General features: G+C 43.0%; 1 protein-coding gene across 4 annotated transcripts in view; it reads right to left on the bottom strand.

Annotated features, from left to right (window-relative positions):
- Positions 1 to 19,194, bottom strand: part of KIZ (kizuna centrosomal protein) — a 194,446-nt gene that overhangs the window by 105,430 nt on the left and 69,822 nt on the right. For all 4 annotated transcript variants that reach the window (XM_073672453.1, XM_073672452.1, XM_073672454.1 and 1 more), the window contains 2 exons: positions 13,232 to 13,366; positions 10,961 to 11,104 (listed from right to left, as the gene is read on the bottom strand). In XM_073672453.1, the coding sequence (XP_073528554.1) occupies positions 10,961 to 11,104; positions 13,232 to 13,366 (279 nt within the window). The remainder of the gene's footprint in view (positions 1 to 10,960; positions 11,105 to 13,231; positions 13,367 to 19,194) is intronic.

Here is a 19,194-nt window from a genome sequence, read left to right on the forward strand (position 1 = left end):
TTACCTAGGTAACTGGCCACTCAGACTGCAGTATAGTACGTAATGTAGGCACGGCCTGTAAACTGTAGAATTAAAAATCCCTTGAGATAAATTGCAAAACTACCAGCAGTTTGCAATTTTAACCATTTCAGAACTTGAGACAATTCCTTTAAAAGGGTTTGTTCACTACTGGACTACCCAGTCTTGATCAAATCAGAACCCCCTAGAAAATAAAAACAATGTATACTCTATATTTGCAGTGGTTCCATTCTTGCCATATTGATTCTGCTGTTCCTGGTGGGTGACAAGACATTGTTGAATCATGTGATTTCTGAAGCTAATCAACAGTTGCCGATTGGCTGCAGCCTTTACTATTTCATCATGATGAATTGTACTAAAGCATTGACCACTGATTGGCTGCAGCGATCACGTAATACAATAATGTCACGTCATTGATCAGGAACAGTAGGATTAACATTACTGGAATGGGACAGGAGTATACATGGTTTTATTTTCTATGGGTTTGAATTGTTTACACAGGGGCTGTCCGGTAATGGACAACCCCTTTGTCTAACAGTTTGTCAGTCGGTCTAATCTGGCATTTCTCGCGCTCATCTGTCTTTTACAAAGCTTCTGTCAGGAAGAAACTGAATTTTCAAGAATTGCATTGTTACATCTACTTCAAAATGTTATGGCACCCTAAAATTACGCAATTGTGCCCCCACGCAACGTCGGCTGACCCCGAGTGTTCATAGCTGCATCCTCAATTATTCACAGAGTGTAACCCAAAACCACAATTGAATGGAGTGCACACAGACAGAGGGTGAGACAAAGGGCGATGTGTTTACACAGTCATACATGAAAAACTGAAGGAAAAGAAAGGAATCCAAAAAGACCTTTGTGTAGCATCGGCATCTCTGCCCCCTGCCAGAGGTCGGTCCCAGAGTGGCACCTGGTCCCTCTACTCAGTCCCTCCCTGGTTCACGGAGTCGACTGAGCCGCCGTGCGACCTTGGTCAGGCCGAGTAGATACTTAGTCACGCCCCTCTGGTCCCTCCTTGCACCGCAGCACAGAGGTTCCACCACCCGGATCCGTAACACTTTGTTATACGTGAAAACTCCCACATCATGAATGTAACAAAATGGAACAGTGCTGAGAAGGGGAACACGCAAACAAACCACAGGAGAAGCAATAGAGAAAACCTCAGCAAGATAATCCTTGACTGGGGAGCGTGGACTCCAAAGAACCATCTACTTTGAAATAAAGCTAAAGACTGCATGTACATGGTCAACACAAATAGCCCCTCCCAAGATTTGATAAGACAAACCAAACGAGGAACTGAAAACACAGACAGAAGTAACACAGAAGAAACCCAGCAAAGCAAAGACAAGGGCATTATCAGCAGTTGGACAGAGATAACACAGGCTGTGGTCCAACAGAGAGGGAGACAGACCACACAGCCAAAGATCACCGGATCACATATTGTAGTTCTCCTCCCATTACCACATAGTATCGGCCTCCTCACTATCAGATCAGTACGCTAAGCGAAGAGGAAGAACACAGAAGAGAAGCTACTGAGCATGAGTGAGCACCAGTGAAGGCGGCCCTACACTCCAGCCACAAAAGCAGCAGCATGGGGCACCATCACAGGTGACAAGGTCATGTACTTACAAAACCGCACAATATTTCTAGTTAACGTATATTGTAAATACACTTATTTACAAATGCTCCACTGAGTTTAGAACAAAAGTTTTCATGAGACAACCACTTTAATTTCAGTCTGCAGCCAGTAACGAGCAGGGAAACAGACCGTCTGAAAAGCCAGACAGTGCAACATTTTTAAGAAAACCCAATTGCAATAAATTTTCATTAGAAAAAAAAAATGTCCATATCGTTCAAGTCTTTGACAACCCCTTTAAATTTTCACACTAAGCCTATAATATCTTACCTATTTAATCACAATGATTTTTCCGTCAATGCATGTTTTAATGTAATAACTAAGAAATACATTTAATTTATAGATCTATACATTTTGCTTCCACGTTTGCTACAACGCTATTAATTGCACTATGTCTTGATTAAGCTATGCAATGTGCACCATTAATGTATCCTGGTGTGATATTTATATGTCAGGCTGACAATTAAACATATCTATTAATATTCATACATTGATTTTTATCTCCCTGCAGATTTATAAGAAGTGTTTCTATGGTTACAACGCCATTGTTTTTACAGTAATCCAATGTATTTTATATAGGAATTGAAAATGATAATTGACGTGTCCAGGAATGTTTGTATTTGGTTTTGGGCCAAATCCTCCCAGCTTAGGAAGCAGCAGCAAAAATAATGAGATCACATCTTTATAATAAAGGACTAATCGCATCTACAGTGATCACAGGCATAGATGTGATTGTTATACAGCAAGCAACGGGCATGATAAAGAAAGATAGCGTATATATTATAACACCTGGTTATCCCCAAGCCTGGCTTGCAAAAGTAATCCAGTTATAAGGCTGTGTGCCCACTATGCGTTTTTTAAGCATTTCCGCAGGGGCAATTCCGCTGCAGAAACGCTTAAAAAACGCTTGGTAGAAGGTCTGCCATGTCCCCCAATGATAATCCGCATGTGCTGTGCACATGCTGCGGAAATTTCCACTGCGGATTATCATTGCAGAAAAAAACGCAGCACTACCAATTATTTTGAGTAATCGCGGCGTTTTCGCCGCCATTGACTTGCATTGAATCGCTTAATATCCGCATGACTACATGTGCACATGCGGATATTAAGCGATTCAATGTGCGGATGGTACCCGGGTCTGGAGAAGAGGAGACTCTCCTCCAGACCCGGGTACCATAGTACCTGTAAAAAAAAAAAAAAAAAAGAATTAAAATAAAAAATATACATTATACTCCCCTTCTGATGGCCCCCAGTCTCCATAGCGATGCGTCCTGGGTCCCCGGCAGCTCGCGATATTCTAAAAGGACCTGCCATGACGTCATTTAGTCATGTGACGGGTCACGTCAGCGGTCGCGTGACCTGTCACATGACTAAAGGACATCTTGGAAGGTCCTTTTACACAACTGCGAGACACCCCCGGGAAGACCGGACACATCGGAGAAGGAGACCGGGGGCCATCGGAAGGCAAGTATGTTTATTTTATTTTTTTTTACCATTTTTATTCTTTTTTTAACTAAACTTGGTCACACTATATAAAATCCATGCCAGTTGCATGGATTTATATAGTGTGACCAAGTTGTCAAGCACTTTCCAAGTGATGCTAAAATCGCTTGGAAAGCGCTTGACAACCCGCATGCGAAATCGCATGATCAAAACACTTCACTTCCGCAAGTCCCTGGCAGGAAAAACACATGTAAAATACGCATGCATTTTTTCTGCCAGGGAGATGCAGAAATGCTCAGGAAAAATCCGGAGCATTTCTGCATCATGGGCACTTAGCCTAAAGAAAACACATAGAAGTCACCATAACACAGATCATATAGATAAGGTTAATAGGGTGGTCCAGGGAAAGCAAGGTATTACCTATTTATCCATAGTCTGGTGATAACTTGCTGATCGGTGGGTGTCCAATGCAGGGACAAGTGATAGAGGGGTGTGCCAGTGCAAACAAGTCAAGAGACATTTCTGACTTAGTAAACTAGAGGCTAATGCTGAACATACATTTTAGAATTAACCAATTTCAGCAAATGCAAGATGGGAGGAAGGTAAAGGAATCGGACATGTTAAAGGGAATCTGTCAGGAGGATTTCACCTCCCAGAATATTTATACGAGGTGCATGCTGCTCTTTAAAAGACAAGTCCAGCAGCACCTTTACATGGTCAGCACATTCCTCAGTTACTGAAAAAGTCTTACTTACCGTTAACGGGATTTTTCGGAACCCATGACAGCACCACGAGAGAGGGGATCCACCCACCAAGGACAATAAACCTACAGGTTAAAAGAGTGGCACCTCTCTCCCGCATCAGTTGGATTACAGAGCACAAGAGGTTCTACAATTGTTATTACAACAAAACAACAACAATTTAACCGACACCACATGACACCTACAAGTGTGGAATCACAATGCTAGTAAGAGGAGTGCTCCCCGATACATGACGGGAGGGAATATAAGGGTGCAGTCATGGGTTGCGAAAAATCCTGTTACCGGTAAGTAACTAAGATTTTATCGATCACCCATGACAGCACCACGAGAGAATTAAAGTGGCCAAATAATCTAGGGAGGGACCATAGCCTGGAGCACCCTTCTCCCAAAGGTGAGATCGGCACACACACTCATATCTAATCTATAGCGTCTATAGAATATAGAAGGAGAGGACCAGTTAGCTTCCTTACAAATTTCTTCTATCAAGACATCCATTTTCTCTGCCCAGAAGGTTGCCACAGCCTGAGTGGAATGAACCTTTAAACCTTCCGGCACTTCCTTGTCGCTTGATGAGTAGGCTAGAGAAATGGCCGCTCTAATCCATCTAGCAGTGGTGGGTTTTGAGGCCCTACATCCTTTCCTAGAACTCTGGAAGGATACAAAAAATTACCTATCCTTTCTACAGTCCCAAGTAGCTGAAAGGTACCTCACTAAACATCTCCTAACATTAAAAGTATGCAATCTCTCCTGCTTCTGGTTCTCTGGATTGCAACAAAGGGAGGGAAGAAAGACTTCCTGTAGCCTACGAAACTCGGTACCTTAGGAAGGTAGGCCGGATCTGGTTTAAAGATCACCCTGTCATCTAGGATTGGGGTAAATGGCGGGGCTATAGAAAGAGCTTCAATATCAATAACATTTCTGGCTAAAGGTATTGCTACCAGTAGGGCTGTTTTGAGGGAAAGAACCTTAACGGTTGCTGATTCTATGGGTTCAAATGGCATGTCAGTTAAGGCTGTCAGTACCATGGGACTTAAATTTGGTCCTAAGTTTACCTTAGAAATGGGCCTAGATCTTAAAGATTCTTTAATAAACCATGATATCCAAAAATTACCCGCCAAATCACAGCTATACAGAGCCCTAGAGCCCTCAGAGATGACACCTGTACTTTCAGGGTGCTGGTGGATAACCCTAACTCAAGGTCCTTCTGTAGAAACTCCAAAATCTTTCCTATTGGTGCCCCCTCTTCCACCTGTGAGGCAGTGAGGGGGATCATATGCAAGGGAGGGTATGTATGCACAAAGGATTATTGAACCCGCTGGAGTACATTGCAATCACAGCTGTGGTTGTAGTGCAAAATAAAAGAAAAGTTTGGCCTTGGTTAAGCAATTGGACTAAGTTATATTTAAGAAAAACAGTCATTTTTGGAGTGATCTACAGGATGGCAGTGTGGGGGGGGGGGATCAATCCCTCCAGCCCGGGTTTTGCAAGTGGCTCACGGCCACAGTTTTCATTTAAAAACCTGCAGCAAAGGTTTGGGTGTGTCAGTGGTTTGTTTGCTACCTGCAGAGGCTCTGTGCACTACAAGCCTGTGTGAAGGCATAACACAGGCCTGTGAGGGCAACATAACTGGCGCACCTCAGAGTAGAACGACGCTGCCGTCGCCCACGGCAACCAGTTTACATGGACTGTTTGGACCACCCGGCTGCGATCCGGACGACATCATTTGCATTTAAGGTGTGAGTTTTTGCAAATAAAGACATTTTGTGGAATGTGGGACTTTCCTTGGGTCACTGCCTCATTACCGCACAGTGTGAACACAGCCGCACTACACACCCTAACCTGAAAAGCATAAAAACTTTCTCCAAGTTCTAGCATATATCTGAGTCACGACTGGTTTCCTACTCTGAAGCAGAGTGGATATGAGAGTAGAAGAAAATGGATGGTATATCGACCATTGGAAAAGGATGTTCGGGTTCTCTGGTAGAACCCATGGATCGGACACTGAAATCCTTCTCATACACAAGAACCAATGCCTCTTGGGTAAGAAGGGGGCAATCAACATGATCCCTGCCTTGTCTTCCCTGATTTTTCCCAATGATTAGGGGAATCAGTGATACTGGAGGGAAGGCGTATGCCAGACTGAAATCCCAGGGAATCAAGAGAGCATCTACAGCTAAGGCATCTTCCCTGGAGTTCGGGGAACAAAACTCCCTCACTTTCCGGTTTAGTTCTGTGGCAAACAGATCTACCATCGGGAGACCCCCACATCCAAACTATCTGTGTGAAGACATCTTGATTCAGCACCCATTTCCCTTTGTCTCAGAAAATTGGGCTTTGGAAATTTCCTTCCCCCTTATATGTAGGACAGTCAGGGAGAGGAGATGCTTCTCTGCTACCTGAACAAGCGTTCTGTCAGTCTCATCAACGTTTTTGACTGAGTTCCCTCTGGCGGTTTATGTAAGCCACAGATACTCGATTGTCCGAGAGGATCTTAACACTCTGGCCCTGTAGGGATACAAGGAACTTGCTTATCGCCCGCTCTACAGCCAGTAACTCTTTTACATTGGAAGTAAATACTTTTTCACTCTTAGTCCAGAACCCCTGGACCCCCCTCCCTAACTAGATGAGTCCTCCACCGTGTGTGACTCGCATCCGTGGTGACTACCCAAGTGATATTAACCACTCAGGGAACCCCCCTGGACAGGTTTGATCCATCTAACCACCACCGAAGGGATTGTACTAACCATGGGGACAACGTTATTCTACCCTCTAAGTGGTCTCTAAGGGAAACCTCATTGTGTAACACATCCCACTGCAGAACACTGGAATGGAATTGCGCCCATAAAACTGCCGGAAAGCATGCTGTCAAAGTACCAAGTAGGGACATTGCACCCCTAAGAGACATGAAGGTGATTCTTATAGCTTCTTTCACCTGGAACTGGATCATTTCTATTTTAGAAACTGTGAGGTGACATTCCTGTACCTCCAAATTCAATATGATCCCAAGAAACTGCTGTGCTTTCAAGGGCACTAATCTGATTTTTTTTTACATTCAACAACCTGCCCAGGCCACCAAGGGTGGTCATTATTTCCTCTAGCTGTTTTTTATACTAGTTGACAGACTTTGCCAACACCAAGAAATCATCCACATAAGGGATGATTAAGAAATCCCTTTCCCAGAGATGAGCCATGACTTCCGTCACTACCTTCGTAAATACCCTAAGGGTTACTGCCAGACCAAATGGGAGAGCCTATCCACCCCGTCAATGACTAATGCCACCCTAAGGTATCTGTGATGTTCCACATGTATGGGCACGTGATAATACTAGTCTTTTAAATCCAGGACCGCCATGTAACGACCAGGAAAAAACTATTTTATTAATGATCTGATAAGACTCCATTTTGAAGGATTGCACTTTCAGGAACTTATTTAAGGCTTTCAGATTAACAATGGTCCTGAAGGAGCCGTCTAGTTTGGTTATTAGAAAGAGGGGGGAGGGTAGAAACCCTTCCCTCTTTCCGACTCTGGAACTTCCAGGAGGTTGGCTTTCTGAACTAGGTCCAGAACTTCCGTTTGTAGGACTAACTGTTCTCAGGAAGGAACGAGAAGGGGGCAACACAAACCTTTCTCGAGGGACCGACTAGAACTCTAATCTCAGACCTGATCTAATCAGGCTGAGGATCCAGTTACTGGTTAAAAAGCCTTCCCAGGCAGGGAAGAAGAAAGCCTTCCCCCTTCCCTGAGCTGGGAGTCATTTACTCGATTTTCAGGGCCCATGAGAAAAGGACCCAAACAAGAGTCCTCTACCTTTTCCTCTGCGATCTTCCAATTTGTCCTGATCTTTAGGAGGTTTCCTTCAGACAAATTTATTCTTTCGGAAAGATCGCCTATAGGTAGGCTTGGATAGACTAGGAAATCCCTTCTTCACGTCTCCTGCTTTTTCAAGGATCTCGTCCCAGGCTGGGCCCAAGAGATACTCTCCCTCACAAAGGATGGAACATATTTTCGTTCTGGCCTGGATATTCAGCCACAAAGCCCTATGGGCAGCATTAGAAAGGGCGGCCGACCTTGCCACTAAACTCACAGTCCGCTGAGGCATCTGCCAGAAAGGCCGCTGCGAAATCAGCGAAATGGTGGAAAAGGCTTCCTTCCTTGCCACCCTGTTCTGCAACTGGGATTCCAGTTGCTCCAGCCAGATCATCAAGGATCTGGCCGTGCATACTGATGCTACAGCCGGCTTCAAGGCTCCCGCTGATGTCTTCCTAGTGTCCTTGAGAAAGGTGTCCGCTTTTCTATCAAGGGGGTCTTTCAGTGCCCCCATATCATCAAAGGGCAGAAAGGCTCTCTGGAAGCCTTAGTTATTGCTACATCCAGTCTGAGGACTTTGTTCCAAAAAGATAAGGTTCTACAAAGGGGTACTTTCTTTTAAAAGAAGGGGGAAGGGAGGCCTTCCTTTCTGGCCTCTTCCACTCTGCACTAACCCTTGGATTTTTTCATTTAACAGAAAGCACCTCCTTTTCCTCTGATCTAGGCCACGGAACATCAAATCCTGCACTGACCTCTCAGGCCTAGCGTCCACAATGCCAATGGTGGATCGGACGGCTTTAACCAGTCCATCAACTTTGTTCAGAGGAAAACAGTGACGCCCTTAGTCACTATCCTAGGACAAGGCCGACGAAGAGGGGCCAGCTCAGTTATCGTCATAGTCTGATATAGGGGAGACATCCCTATCAACTTCCCCTTTCTGTTTTCCTATCTTAGAGAGAGCCTTTCTGATCTCTGCTTTAATGATTGATCTTAAGCCAGTAGTAAAGCTAGGGGTCTCCTTTGCCACTGTTTGTTCTATGCACGACTGACAGCCTCTTTTGATAGGAATCTGATAATAGGGCTCTGCACACAGCACACTCCTTGTGCTTGGTCTTAGCAACACAATTCTTTCCCTGGCAATATGACAAGAAAGAAGAGGACACCCTATTAGCAAGTGAACTTTCACAAAGATCACTTACCACCGTGACTCAATCGAATGCTACCGGTTTAGAGGAAGCACCATCTCAGCAGGGAGATCATCCCTGGAGGATGCAGATTCATCCACCTTGCTGGAGCTTTGCTGGCTGGACCTGCTTGCAGATCCATGCCTCTCCGTGGTCCGGCTGCTCCCTCCTCTGACGCGAGTACAACGCCACTCCATTTGCTCCTGGGGCTTCCTATGCAGCGGCTACTGCTGTTGCTCATGCTGCTGCTCCAATTCTATCCTCACCATACAATAAGGGACAGATGGGCTGAGAAGCACCTAAGCAGTGGTGCTAGCTTCCTAGATACTGGCCTCTGCTCTCGGTAACTCTGTTACTTCCGAGTCATGTGACCTTTGTGTAGCTTCCGGCACGCCTTCGCAGTTATTACACGCCCCCCCTCCAGCGTGGAACGCCATGCCGCAACTATTCAATCTCTCCGGGTGTGACCCTGGTGCGTCCATCCTCTGGGCGTGTCACCTGTCACGTCACAGGTGCTTCCTAACGACGGGGAGAATCCAGGACAAAGCACGCAACTGCAACACCTGCTGCCTGAGCCACGCCAGAGCCATCCATCCCCAGGCAGGAGAATTTCGCTCACTTTGCGACCGAGCATGTGAGCAAGCCCCCTTTAGCCCATCGTGGCGCCTGAAGGAGCCCTGCACCGGCCGAGGAAGAAGGGATCCCCGCCTGAACCGGCCGGCCAGGCCTGGGAGAAAATCCTTGACGTCTTCTTTTCTTCATTATACAGGTAAGCCTGTAACAGGTTCCCCCATCAAGAACAGGAAACAAACTTATGCGGGAGAGAGGTGCCACCCCTTTTTAGCCTGGAGGTTTCCTGTCCTTGGTGAGCGGATCCCCTCTCTTGTGGTGCTGTCATGGGTGATCGATAAATCAGTTTTTAAACTGATATGCAAATTAGGCTGAAGAACTATTTGTAAATCTGAAGCCTTTGTCACTCCAGCTCTATTCCCCACCCAGCGCCTTGAGAAGGCTTGAGAAAGGTTCTGAACAGAACCAAAACGTTGCTGAGCCTCAATGGGCTATTAAATCACAGTTTTTCCTAAATTCTTTATGGACTGCTGCTTTCATTTATTTTTAGCTATCTGGAGGCTTGGTAATTGCCTGAAACATGTTGTATCCATATTCACTATATATTGCCCGCTAGTGCTGCTTCCTTTTTTCTTCCTTTTTCTAGAATTAAGGTGTTAATTATCATCTACAGTTTTATCTACATATGTAAAAGCATACCACCGTAGCATAGACCATGGAAATACCTTTAGTATGCAAAATAGACATGACTTTGATCTATATAGGAACTATCTCTAGAGATGATATATTCTACGCTTACATTAGATGTATTATAATTTACAAATACTTAGTGGTTAGCATTGTAACTTTGCAGCGCTGGGGTCCTGGTTAAAATCCCATCAAGGACGATATCTGCAAGTAGTATCTCTTTTGTATTGAAGCATCTCATAAGTGTGTGCAAATGTCATTGTGAAGGGAAAAGGAGCAGGGTCGGCTGGAACATTGTCTAATGTGATTGGTGGATTCTGTATTAATAGCAAGAAAGAAGAAGGCTAAATGTATTTTCTATTTTACTAGTATTAGTCACGTTTAGTGTGTACCACTTCCATACATTGTCAAGACTTAGAGAGAAAAAAAAATACGAGAATATAACTTATATCTTTTATTATTTCAAAACTTAAAATATAAAAAAAAATACTTTTGAAATAATAAAAGCGATATTTTCAATTTTCAATTTTTTGTTTCTCCGAGTCTTAGCGGTGGATCTTGTGTTATCAGATGTATGTAGAGGTGACGGTAATGATAATGAGACTGTTCAGAGGTCTTCTGTAAATAACATGAAGTAGAAGTCTGAAATAGTCGCAGTGACCAGTGTGAAAATTACAAGACTTCTAACTTTTATTTTTAAAATACAGATTGTGATATGAAAGAAAAAGAAAAAGACTAATAAAAAAAACTTGATTTAAACAGTTTCTGATGATACACTCCCTTTATCTGTGCTTCTTTGACTAACCAACATAGGAGTAAAATGAAATAAATGTGCTAACTTTGCGGATACCTTTCTTCATCTTGGTCCGGATTGTGGCTGGGATTGATTTCTTTGTAGAAGCGTCTTCCACTGTCTATCTGGAGCTGCTGGGTGACAAGTGCAGCGCCGGCCTCGAGGTCTTCTGTTTTCAGAGGTTTCAACTGATTACAAAGACTAGAAGATAAAAGATGTGTTACAAGATCGGGAATATACAATGCTAGGAGATGTGTGACCACAAAATGGAAATATTCTAAATCCATAAAGTTTTTTTTTTATCATTATTTCTAAAGTTCAAAGAAAAAAGTAAAATATGGGGACAGAAATATCACCCACGTAACAAGTAGCACCAAGCTCTGCAATGCAACACAGATAAAAGGCAACAATTTCAATTTTTTTTTACTTTTTCAGTAAACTGAGCGAGTGAGATGTAGCTTATTGATACCATATTGAGTTTCAAATTATTATTTTTTTTGTTTGTTCACTTTATAATGTATTTTTGGGATAGGCAATAAATAAACAACGACTGACATGGTTGTATATAATATTTCACTATTCATCGTAGTGGATAAAGAACACTATAATAGCACGGGTCGTTATGGTTGCAGCCAATCGTTTTTTTTATATCATGAAGCATTTTGTAATTGGGGGAAAAAAGGGTTTGAGTTTTTTGTTTCTTGCTCAATATATTTTTTAATCTTTCTTTTGTCCAATTAGTGGACTTGATAGCTGATGCATTACACCGCAATATTCCTGTGAACCCATCAGCACTTGGAATTGCGGAAGCATCAATGAGGTGACTGAAGGAGGGGCCTTCCTCTGTCTAACTGCCTGGATGCCACAGTCACTGGCATTGAAACTGACATCTAAGGGGTAAAATGACCAGTATCAGAGTTTTCTCTGTTCTCAACAGTTACTGTAACATACAGCAGACACTCCCGCGATGGTGTGGGCGCAGTTCCTGCACCATTCCTGTCTTGTACATTTACGCCAATCGGTAGTAACGACATAGGGACAGCCCCATAAGAAAGAAGACGGTGGAAAGGGATTAATGAGCATTTTCACCATTAACATAAAATTGACAGCCAATATGAAGAGTAAAAGTTAAATGGATATCCAAAGTTTGCTAATTTTGCTTCATTTTTTCATTTTAGTTGTGAGGTGCACTTGTACTGTTACTTTTAAATTAGCTTCTTAGTAAATTGTGGCACGGCAACACATCAGTTGACTTTCCTTTTATTTTAGCGAAAATTACCACTTAAAACAGAAAAAAAGTATATATCTTTGCAAGTATAAAAAAAAGTCAGCTCTGCAGACTTGTATGTTTTAGAAAATCACTTGTATTTCCCATGATATGATAATTCTGGGGACCTTCTGTTATTATTTCTAGAATTTTATGAATAAATTAAATCAGATGTTACCATTTGGGGTTGTGTCCCTACATAGTGTGACGTTGCCCAATAAATGCCTGCTGTGTAAGGACACACTCCTTTGACATCCAGACAACACCCCAATTGTTCATTTACTTAATCATTTTATTTTTGACATTTTTATGAGAAATTAGAACTCTGCGGGTCCTCTATGGAAAAAAATGCTACAGAACTGATATTTTATGGCAAAATAAGTATTTACTAAAACAGACATATCAGAATTGACAGGTACCCTTTAAATTGTAAAGTGCTGTGGAATATGTTGGCGTTATAAAAATAAAAAATATTACTAGAAAAATTATTACATTGTACATGCAGTCTGATCTGTTGACAGCATGGTATGGAGAAGGAAAAGCCGAGCAGAATTATATATACGTTTGATGAAAAGATTCAGTATAAAACTAGTATTTATGCACTGTGTGCATAGGAGTCCAGTGGGTGGGCCTCCCCAGTGACTAGTCAGACTATTCTAGAATGATCACCAAGTTTACAGTAACAGCACATGTAGCCCTCTTCAGATTTCACCAATGTGTTTAATTGGAATGCATCTCATATACATCACATATACAGTACAGACCAAAAGTTTGGACACACCTTCTCATTTAAAGATTTTTCTGTATTTTCATGACTATGAAAATTGTACATTCACACTGAAGGCATCAAAACTATGAATTAACACATGTGGAATTATATACTTAACAAAAAAGAGTGAAACAACTGAAAATATGTCTTATATTCTAGGTTCTTCAAAGTAGCCACCTTTTGCTTTGATGACTGCTTTGCACACTCTTGACATTCTCTTGATGAGAAGGTGTGTCCAAACTTTTGGTCTGTACTGCAGATCATCCAACAATTCTCCAAAAATGTACTATACCTTATGAGGTTATCCCTCCTTTTGAGGCTGAGACTGCTATCCTGGTACAAGCGGGTAGGAATAGGTTCCATCTGTTTTAGTATATTTTCTATGCATTGAAGCAAATGAATAAATCCTTTGCTAGATAGGTTATTTCTATAGGGGAAAAAAACAAAAATACTGGTAATTACAGCCAAACCCCATTAGTTCAGCTACTGATAATCCATCATCTGACAAAAATAATACTATACTAGATTAAAGGGAATCTGTCAGCAGATTTTTGCTGCCCCATCCGAGAGCTTCATAATGTAGAGGCAGAGTCCCTGATTCCAGCATGCTGGTCTGCATGCTGTCATTTTGATAAAATCATAGGTTTCTCTGCTGTAGATCTAGAGAGGTTATTTGAATGATTGGCAAATTTCTGTGTACACTGTACATGAGCAGAAAGCTGCCAATCAGTGGTGGGAGCGGGGTTATTCAGAGCTCATGAATATGCTTGACTACTTGGCAGCAAGCCAAGTAGTCCTCGAATGATAATTTCCTACTGATTAAACGGTGATTTAATCAAAACTACACGAAGGAGCCCAGTAAGTGACACATCGCTAGAATCAGGGGCTCTGTCTCTACATTATGCTGCTTTCACATTAGGTGGCAAAAATCAAGTTACAAATGTCCTTTAACTGCAATGTACGTTATAACCGAACATTTCAGGACCCTGGAGCTATTCCTGGAGTCAGGTTAATAGCATCTCTTCTTCTGCGGCTCCAATGTGCATGTGTATGCCAAAGCGTCAGCAGCATCTTTATACCCATCAACATGATCATTGGCTTGAAAAGGAGATGCCATGGACCAGAAGCATCTGCATACCCATCAACATGATCATTGGCTTGAAAAGGAGATGCCATGGACCAGCAGTATCTGCATACCCATCAACATGATCATTGGCTTGAAAAGGAGATGCCATGGACCAGGCATAGGTAAATATCACATACATGTACATTCTTATGAACATGTTACATGGTTAAACATCATGTTCTGTTTCCATGATGTTCTACATAAGCGGTCCACATTCTCCTCTCTATGGCGGCATCCACAACGATTCTGATGCTCCACCCATGCTTAACAATTTCTGACATCACAAAAGTTTTCGAGGGGCTTCATGAGGCCCAAAATATACTTATCAATGTATGCAAACAAGAAAAGAGATGCAAGTACATAAAGCTGCCCCAGAAACTTTTCATCATCCAAAAATCAAAGGCACGTAAAGGGGTTATCCACCATAACCTATTTAAAAAAAAAGGCCCATGGTGGTCTTATAATTATAAAAAAAGAGAGAGAGAAGAGCAAGATACAAGCCTAACTTACTGGACTCCACCATTTCTCCACTTCTCTGCCGCTCTCCTTCAAGTAGTTGAAAGAAAGAGCATCCTAGCTCTCTCTTTCAGCTTGGAGGACAAATCAAGGAGGCTGCAGAGGTCATACCAAGTTCCTCACCAGAAAAGTAAGGAGACTAGTAGGGGTGCGAGGGAATGGTTTTGATCCAATATGTACACTTTTGTTGTTTTGTTTTTATTTGTTTTAAAGAAAACCTATGTATAGAATGTGCTAGGCTCAACAAATTAAGAAAATATAAGTTTCATATTATGATTTTATTGCACAATATTAAAAACCGTTATGAAACATACAGTTTAGATATTAAAAATACTAAAGATCAGTGGACAGTGGAATCATCAGCCCAATACAAATAAAGGGCAAATAAAGCAGAAAAGGTTAACTGAATATAAAATACACAGTTTCAGACGGATATTCACATAAGTGTATGATCCCAAAAGGGTAATGCCAAGAATATGGTTATAGATATTAAAAAAAACAAAAAAAAACAATGGTTTTACATACTGATAAAGATGTCCAGTGGTGTAAGAGATACCTCATCAATCAAAGAAAACACTCCCAATGGGCGTTTCGCATCAAGCTTCATCAGGGGGTGTGCTATTTTTTTTCAAGACATCCATGGGACATTTTTTTTAATAAAATATTATAGTGGTAAACCCCTTTAAGTGTCTCCGATTTTTTGAAGATGAAAAATATCAGTGGCAGGTTTATCACTGTAGTTGCACCTACATGACCTCATGAAGCCCATACACCACGTTTTTTGATGTCAGAGAGTGTCAAGGGTAGGGAACATGGGCAGAAGTGGAGAAGTATGGCGGGGATCCGGTAGGTGAGCATCTATTATTTTGTTTTTTCTTGTAAAGATCACTATGAGCCAATTTATAAAATAAATATTAAAGTGGACAACCCATTTCACATTTTCCTCGTATATGGCTTCTTCCCACATCAGTCAGTAGAATCTAGTTTTGTAATACTAATATAATTTGCTAGGGGTAATGAATAAGCCTTCAGAAACCTACGACAGAAATAAACCTGTAACAATAGCGATGGGAATCACTAGTGCAGGCCTCTTGTACTCAAGTGGACTTGAAAATCTTAATGTGTTTGCCTGTCGTGAACCAACCTTACTAAAAATATGATGAAGGATCATAAAGCATAAATCCTTCAGGCATAAAGAGGCCAGCTGATAATTAAGAACTGGTAGAGGTGCCCAGATAATTGCCACCGCATCCGCCAGGAGAGGCAGGCACCGCCGATCAGTATAGAGGAGCAGCCGCCAGCCACCTCTTGGTTTCTGGAGATCAGATCTCCAGACCACCTGCAGACACACACATCTACTTGTTGTGGTGGACAAATGAGGATTTGGTGAAGGCTTCAGTTGTTTAATAATGCAAATTAAGATTTAAACATCGTAACAATAGAAATCTGTTAATCCTTTTTACAGCGTTGTAAATGGCCATTCAGGCTTCACTTCCAGACCGCCTGCTTTGTGTAGGGTTTAACGTAAATAGGCACTACAAGAATCAGATATCTGCCCAGCCACACAGAATCCTGGCCGGCTTTCAAGCCATTTTTGGATGGGAATTATTGAGAGCATCATTTGACTTTTCTTTACAAGCCCATTCACACAATAGATACCATTAGCACTACAGAATAGATTGCTATATCTTCCAGGACAGAATATGACAATAAACCCAGGGCAGAGTTTGCAGGCAGCTGTACATCCATCACGGCACTGTTTGTTTTAGCTCCACTATAACCTCCATTCAGATAAGCAGGGCTTTTCTTTGCTTTCTCCACCAGTCTCACCAAACCTTTCTTTTGGAAGATAGCTCATTTTTCTCCATTGTGATTACATCTGGGTGGTCTTTCTGGGTGCCACTTGAGGGGACAGCGATAATAAGGAGGAGGAGGAGGAGGAGGAGGAGAAGGAAGGGACACCAGTAGAAAGAAGAACAGAATTTATGACAATCTGCAGCAGGCTCGGGATCAGAGGTCAGCAAACAAGGGGTTCCTCTCTTTTACAGGTTGCTTCCTGGAAACGGTCTGATTAAGCCGCCAGCGTGAATTATATCTGTGACATACTCCGGCAGACAATCAGCCCGGGCCTGCTCCTCTCCAGGCCGGCCGTGCCCAAGTGCAAGACATTTCTTTTTGGCATCTCTGATACTGAATATATTGCACACAACATATCAATTAAAATGAACTTTTTAGCTTCTCTGTTCTTAAAGAGTCAAAGCTTTTTCCAATACAAACTGCAAAGAGTGTGAGGGCAAGATCACAATACAATGACAGAACATCTCCATGAACAGAAGCCTTCCCGTTGTTCCAAAATCCAAGGACTACTTTTCAAGAAATTAATCTTTGCAGCATTATGCAAATTAGGTGCTTAGTGCAATGTGGGTGGTCCTGAGCACCATTCCTTAGTCAATCTAGTCACCCAGCGTCTCACCACCTTGTCACCAGTTCACAGCTCTGACTTCGCTCGGGCCAGCACTGTCAATCAATGGAGCAGGGAGAAGCTGGGCGGTCAGGTCCACTGAGGGATAGTGCTCAGGACCACCCACACAGCACCTAATTTACATATTACCTCAAAGATTGATTTCCTCAAAAGTAGTCCATGGATTTTGGAACTACAGTTATGCTTCTCAAGGTCAGCTGCCCTACATCGTTTTGTGCCTACTTTGCAATGTAATTTTGCCCGACAGACTTCCTTTAAGGCCACAGCCCCACTATCAGTATTTGGTCAGTATTCGGTCAGTATTTTTTCTCAGGAGTGGGAGCGAAAACCAGGTGAGAAACAATCAGAGAAAAGGTATAATAGAAACAAGTCACCAATTCTGCATTTATCACCCACTCCTGGTTTTGGCTCCCACTCCTGAGAAAAAAATACTGCCCGAATACTGATCAAATACTGATAGTGGGGCCGTGGCCTTAGTCTATCTCTTAAACATGATGCTGGTACTTGAAGCTGGTATACTTAAAAAAAATCCAACTCCGAATTACTGTGATTCAGTTTGAAAGGATGCTTTCAAAGGTCCATGCTCATGCTGGACTCAAAAGTGCTCACTTTTATTTTAGACTTATATAGCCATTGTGACATGGATTTTCAAAGTAAGTCCACCAGTTTAATCAGGCCTAAGAGATCTACAGGCTATTATATATACCCACCAGGGTGATCCCTGACAAATCAGATGAATGTGAGTGCCTGATTTGTCAGGGAATACCCTGGTGGGTGTATATAATAGCCTGTAAGTAAGATGTCTTTTTATATACACTGCTCAAAAAAATAAAGGGAACACCCAAATAACACATCCTAGATCTGAATGAATGAAATATTCTCATTGAATACTTTGTTCTGTACATAGTTGAATGTGCTGACAACAAAATCACGCAAAAATCATCAATGGAAATCAAATTTATTAACCAATGGAGGCCTGGATTTGGAGTCACCCGCAAAATTAAAGTGGAAAAACACACTACAGGCTGATCCAACTTTGATGTAATGTCCTTAAAACCAGTCAAAATGAGGCTCAGTATTGTGTGTGGCCTCCATGTGCCTGTATGACCTCCCTACAATGCCTGGGCATGCTCCTGATGAGGTTGCGGATGGTCTCCTGTGGGATGTCCTCCCAGACCTGGACTAAAGCATCCGCCAACTCCTGGACAGTCTGTGGTGCAACGTGACGTTGGTGGATGGAGCGAGACATGATGTCCCAGATGTGCTCAATCGGATTCAGGTCTGGGGAACGGGCGGGCCAGTCCATACCTTCAATGCCTTCATCTTGCAGGAACTGCTGACACACTCCAGCAACAAGAGGTCTGGCATTGTCCTGCATTAGGAGGAACCCAGGGCCAACCGCACCAGCATATGGTCTCATAAGGGGTCTGAGGATCTCATCTCGGTACCTAATGGCAGTCAGGCTACCTGTGGCGAGCAGATGGAGGGCTGTGCGGCCCTCCAAAGAAATGACACCCCACACCATTACTGACCCCCTGCCAAACCGATCATGCCGAAGGATGTTGCAGGCAGCAGATCACTCTCCACGGCATCTCCAGACTCTGTCACGTCTGTCACATGTGCTCAGTGTGAATCTGCTTTCATCTGTGAAGAGCACAGGGCGCCAGTGGCGACTTTGCCAATCCTGGTGCTCTGTGGCAAATGGCAAGCGTCCTGCACAGTGTTGGGCTGTGAGCACAACCCCCATCTGTGGACGTCGGGCCCTCATACCACCCTCATGAAGTCGGTTTCTAACCATTTGTGCAGACACATGCACATTTGTGGCCTGCTGGAGGTCATTTTTCAGGGCTTTGGCAGTGATCCTCCTGTTCCTCCTTGCACAAAGGCGGAGGTAGCGGTCCAGCTGCTGGGTTGTTGCCCTCCTACAGCCCCCTCCACGTCTCCTGGTGTACGGGCCTGTCTCCTGGTAGCGCCTCCAGCCTCTGGACACTACGCTTACAGACACAGCAAACCTTCTTGCCACAGCTCGCATCCTGGATGAGCTGCACTACCTGAGCAACTTCTGTGGGTTGTAGAGTCCATCTCATGCTATCACAAGTGTGAAAGCACAACCAACATTCAAAAGTGACCA

Source organism: Phyllobates terribilis, unplaced genomic scaffold, assembly GCF_046119375.1.
Source record: "Phyllobates terribilis strain yellow unplaced genomic scaffold, ASM4611937v1 Scaffold_3__8_contigs__length_932513732, whole genome shotgun sequence".
Classification (NCBI taxonomy): Eukaryota; Metazoa; Chordata; class Amphibia; order Anura; family Dendrobatidae; genus Phyllobates; species Phyllobates terribilis.